The following is a 5,195-nucleotide window of genomic DNA, read 5'->3' on the forward strand; positions in this document are numbered from 1 at the left end:
AGCTGACGGCCCACAGGGAAGGATTCTCACACTGACAGAGAATCTGGAGCGAGAGCCGCAGCCCCAGCTGCACGTTCCCCCCACCGCCCCCACCCCCTGGAGCCAGAAGCCCACGCAGGGGTATGGCTCAGCACAGTGGGTCTGCTGAGCACGCTGTCTCCCCCTCCTCCTCAGGCCCCAGCCCCCCTACATCTGTGGGCTCCCTACCCCCATTTCCACAAGGGAGAGTGGAGGAGGCTTTTAAACTCGGCTGTGAGCAACTTCACTGTCCCCCAGCCTCTGAATGCCCCATCGAGCCCCCGGGATTCACAGAGGTGGGATTGCTGGGAGCCGAGTGGGGCCGGCTGTCAGAGCCTCACGGTACTCACCCCTCTCTGTTCCACTTGGAGCGGACGTAGCCCCTCTTTGTGGGGAGCTCCCCATTTCCCAGGCTTTGCTGCCCTGGGAGATGCTGACAGCCGCCAGCCTGAGGCCTGGGCGTGGGGTCTGATCAGAAGCATGGGCAGGCGGAAGGGGCTGACACCATTTGCTGTTTTTCTTGGTGTAGGTGTCCGTGAAGCCCCCCGGCTGCCATCCCCCCGGCCGCTGCATTTGCCCTGTCAGTGAGGAGACCACTGTGTGGATGCCTGCACGACTGGACTAACAGGTGAGCCCTGCCCTCATTGACCGTCCACAGGCCCAGGGTGCCCAAACTGGGGGTCTGCTCCCCCGGATGGGGTAGCCCTGCCGGAGGGTCCCTATCACTTGTGCCTGCATCAAATTCCGTTTTCATTCATATTCACTCCCTCCCTCTGTGTCTGCCTGCCTGCAAGTATCCTGTGGAGAGCCAGATCAGGGAGGGAGCGCCCCGGGCAGTGGGAGGGCCCAGCTGGAGCAGGGTAGGGGTGGGATCTGAGAGGGAGGGGTATCAGAACATGCCCCCTCAGGCCCTGGAGACAGGTACCGGGCCCAGTGGAACACTGGCACCCTGAGAAGCTCACCCGGGGTGTACCTGGCAGTGCACAGGAATCCAAACTCCCTGGTACTGGGGCCCCCACTGCGCAGTGTCTCGGTCCCAGCCAGCTGCTGGTCCTGGGCCACTCACCCTGCTCACATGCCCTTCCTGTTGTGCCTGGCCCAGCAACCCCGAGACCCCCAGTAACTCAGATGCCCCGAGAGTGTGCTGCTCCCCTGCCCAGGACATCAGCCCCGGCACCCCGAGTGGGGACAGCAGTGACCCGTTGCTTCAGCAGGTGGACCCACAGGCCCACACTTTAGGCACCTGACCTCTAAGCCGAGGGGTGAGAGGCCGTGGTGTTGTGCCATGTCCGGATGCAGGCCCTTAGCCTCCCTGAAGAAGCTGCCGGCCTGGGGAAGCACCCTTCTTACCCACCTCCTGCTCTCAGGAGCCCGGCTGACACAGGCCACCGCGTGGGCAGGGGGAGTCCCTCTCCTGGTCACCGCAACAAGCAAAGCCGCGGGGCGGCCAGGAAAAGTCCACCAGGCAGGCTCCCACCTGGGCCTGCAGGCTTCCTGCTTGCAGCCCAGACCCAGGCCCCAGCCCACAGCCTCCGAGTCATTGCCCCCCACAGCGGCCCTGTGTGTGTGGGGGGGTCCTGCTGAGAGAGCGGAACTTGGGCAGGCGAGCCCCATGGCCATGTGGGTTTGGGCATTGGACAGGTCATCTGCCTCTCCTAGAGAGAGGAACACAATGCCCACAACGCAGCCACGTTTCCTCCCCGAACCGCCATCCTGGGTGGGGTCCCTCTGCTTCCCGCACCGTGACCCATAGTCCTGGCCGTGCCTGGTCAGTGTTGCCCGGCACTATAACCCTCGTGCCCCCCACTGTCTGGCCAGCCCCGCGGGACCCCTCTGACTTCAGCCACCCCTGCTCCTGTCTCGCAGGTCACCCGCTCGCTCGATGGGGATTAACGTCGGACCCCCTGTGCGTGTCACCCTCCCACCTCTCTGCAGCAAGAAAGACAACTTTAGCACCTCTTCAGTAATCATGATGAAACTGGTATTAACTGAATGGCAATTATGGATTTTTAACTCTAACTCGCAGTAAACCAGCAAGCCACATGCGTGAGACCCAACCCAAACCCACTCCGTGTTGCCACGCGCCTGCGACGTTTGAGCAGGCCAAGAGACCGGCTCGTCCAGAGAGGATTCCACGCGTGCCCTCGCCTGCCCCCTGGGGAACACCACCGGAGCAGGGGGAGAAGCCGGTTTAATTTATCCACACAGATAGACCGTAGTCCTATTTATATAGGTAGAGCAAAGATATATATATATCTATATATACGTACACACACACATTTATTTTCCTGGTGGGGATGAGAATGGCCCCGCAGAATGCCGACCCAGAATCTATGCAAGTTCAGGAGCTGCCGGCGCCCCTGCCGGACCTGCGGAAGGCTGCCGGCAAGGAGGCCGAGCCCCGTGACGAGACAGCCAGCGACGGCTCCGTTGACCGCATCCCCGTGCGCCTCTGGGTGATGCACGGTGCCGTGATGTTCGGCCGCGAGTTCTGCTACGCCATGGAGACAGCCCTGGTCACGCCCATCCTGCTGCAGATCGGTGAGGGTCCGCCCCACCCTCCCCTCCCTGACGGGCCCTGCGCACCTGGCTGGCCGCTGCCCTGGTGTCCTCACTCTGCCTCTCTCCCTCCTCCCGCTCCTCCCCTCTCCCCTCTCCTCTCTCCCTCTGTCCCTCTCTCTCAAGCTGGGGCGGGGGCTCAGATCACAGGTGGTGGGGGTAGGGTGGTTATTGAGTGCACAGGGCAGGTCGACCCACGTGGAGAGGTGTGTTGTTTCAGCACACGGCGGGGGGCCATGGCAATGTTATGCAGGGTGGCGCTGGCATTGAGCACAGAGAAGGTCTGGTTAGAAGGCTGGAAGGTGGGTCTAGATACGTGTCTGCGGGGTCGCCAGGCCACATACGCTCCCCCTGGATCACGCACCACACTCCTTGCTGGCAGAGCCACCCCGGGCCCCAGAGTAGCACTGGCCCTCTGGAGGGTTCCAGGGGGCCCCCCTCTGTGGGCCCAGTGCTGTCCCTCAGTCCTGAGGAGCGGCTGGCAGGGTCTCAGCACAGGCGCTTCATCTGCCGTGCCGCCAGGGTGCCTCCAGGACAGACCCGCGAGCCCACGCTTCCCGGTGGAGTCAGAAGACGCGGCCAGTCTGAGTGGTTTCTGGCAGCGTGACTTCCGTCCTGCAGTCCCAAGGGCCCCAGCCCCGTCGTCGGGCAGTGGGGCGTGTTCTGCCCCTCACTCGGCCATGGTCCGGGACTATACAGGGACTCCACACGCCGTCTGCTCAGCGCGGCTGCCCACCCCTGGCAGGTGTCCCCACGGGAAGCCCCGCATCCCCTAGTGCCTCACATGGCCCATCATTGTCCCTCCTGGCCTGTGACACGTGTGTCCTCTGCACAGTGCCCTTGGGCCACAGGGTCCAAACAGTGAAACCCATCGGGGCCAAGTTTATGTTCGAACCCGGCTGGGCTGCCATCTCTCTGCACACAAGTCGGGCGGGCGGCATGAGACGGCCGAGAGCCAGGCCCCCAAGCCTGGCTCTGCAGGGTCCACAGATAAAGTGTCTTCCCGGCAGTCCTGGGAGCCAGGAAGCCAAACCCTTGAAGCATGTCGTCCGGGGGGGCTGTGGCAGCACTCCTTGGTGGCGCGTCACATTCTACTCTGACAGCAGATGCCACGTTGGTAACCGACTTGTTCCTGTTGGGGTCTAAATGTTCTTTATAGGAAATAAGGCACAAGTACCCTAACTGCCTCCCTACAAAACAAAACAAAAACCTGCCATTGTTTTGATTCTTCCTGTGAGAGAGCTCTCTGCTGATCTTCAGAGACGGTAACTCCCGTCTCTCTCTCTCCCCTGGAGCTGCTGGTGAGTTTGAACCGCTGCCTCTGCCATCAGCAGCTCGGTGTTTATCCAGCAATGGCGCCAGGGAGCCTTGCCCTCACCAGTAGCCAAGCCACTCCCGGTAGAATGGTCATCAGGCCCAGCCCCTTGCCCCCAGATTTCTGAGCTGAGACAGAGACAGCCCGGCACTCTGCCTCTGCGGAGGGTCCCTGGTGGTGCAGTGTCTGCCCGTTGGACTGCCAGCTACAAGGTCCATGGTTTGAAACCACTGGGCACTCTCGTGGGAAAAAGACAGGGTTTTCTATTCTGCAGTCTCGAAAGCCCGCAGGGGCGGTTCTGCCCTGTCCTAGAGGGTCTCTGTGAGGCAGCAGGAAAGCAAGCTTGATTGGGTTTGGTGGGCAGTGGCTGGCTCTGGCACACAGGGCCTGTGGTCTTTCAGGAGGGCCAGCCTGGCCAGGTCTGCTGTGTCCCTGCTTTGTGGTGCCGGCTCACCACTCTAGCGCTGCTCAGGGAGGAAGCCACGGGGCAGCTTGGCTGAGCGGGGTCCCCACCAGCGCCATCTGAGTGGCAGTGGTCAGGGTGTCAGCTCCCTTGGTAGCTGCGTGGCCTTGCCGAGGCCAGGTGGGCTCGGACCCCTTCCCTTGGGCTCTGTTCAGGCTGGGCTGGGGGCCCTTCCCGGGGCTGGTGAGCTGGCCAGGTCTTGTTGGGACCTGGATCTGCAGTTCCCGACCACCACCTCCAGGGAGCCTCTACCCTTTGGTGGTCCCAGCAGCACCTGGGGCTCTGTGTCCTGGTTTGAGCCTGTCTGTGCTGAGGTGGTTTGACACCGTGAAATGCCCAGCCTGGCCGCAAAGACGAAGGGGCCCAGAGTGATCCTGTGGCCCCAGCCGCTGCCTGCTGGCTGCCAGGCGCCCCCATAGAGTCCTGAAGTGGCTTCTGCAGAGCCAGGCGGGCACAGCGGTGACCCCAGGTGGTGCAGACAAAATGGGGTCTGAGAGCCTTGAGAGCCGTCTGTCAGAGGGAGGACCTGGGGCTTCGTTCACAGGGGCTTTTCCCTCGGGAAGAGGAGGCCCGCCCCCCCCCCTTCCTGTGCATTGTTCTCCTGGGGGTGCAGGAAGTTGTACTTGAGAGACAGGAAGGCTCTAGAAAAGACGAAAAGGCATTTCTCACCCAAAGTGGCTGACACTGTGGCTAATGAACAGGCAAGGTCGGCATGCCTGGGGGAATCTCTAGTGGTGAGGGGCTAACCTGCAGGCCTGTGCCGGCTGGCGTCCACCCCTATAGAGAAGCCTCAGGCCATCCACGTCACTCAGGCCAGGGAGCCCCGCCCGGGTTCACAAT

At 62.4% G+C, this 5,195-nt stretch overlaps 1 protein-coding gene across 1 annotated transcript in view; it reads left to right on the top strand.

Annotated features, from left to right (window-relative positions):
• The first annotated feature begins 559 nt into the window (after positions 1 to 559).
• Positions 560 to 5,195, top strand: part of SLC45A4 (solute carrier family 45 member 4) — a 16,207-nt gene continuing 11,571 nt past the window's right edge. The window contains exons 1-2 of the mRNA XM_004697376.2: positions 560 to 646; positions 1,885 to 2,559. Of these exons, the coding sequence (XP_004697433.1) occupies positions 2,316 to 2,559 (244 nt within the window). The 5' untranslated portion in view covers positions 560 to 646; positions 1,885 to 2,315. The remainder of the gene's footprint in view (positions 647 to 1,884; positions 2,560 to 5,195) is intronic.

This window comes from Echinops telfairi, unplaced genomic scaffold (genome assembly GCF_000313985.2).
Source record: "Echinops telfairi isolate 266 unplaced genomic scaffold, ASM31398v2 ScPeMD7_1;HRSCAF=3_0, whole genome shotgun sequence".
Classification (NCBI taxonomy): domain Eukaryota; kingdom Metazoa; phylum Chordata; class Mammalia; order Afrosoricida; family Tenrecidae; genus Echinops; species Echinops telfairi.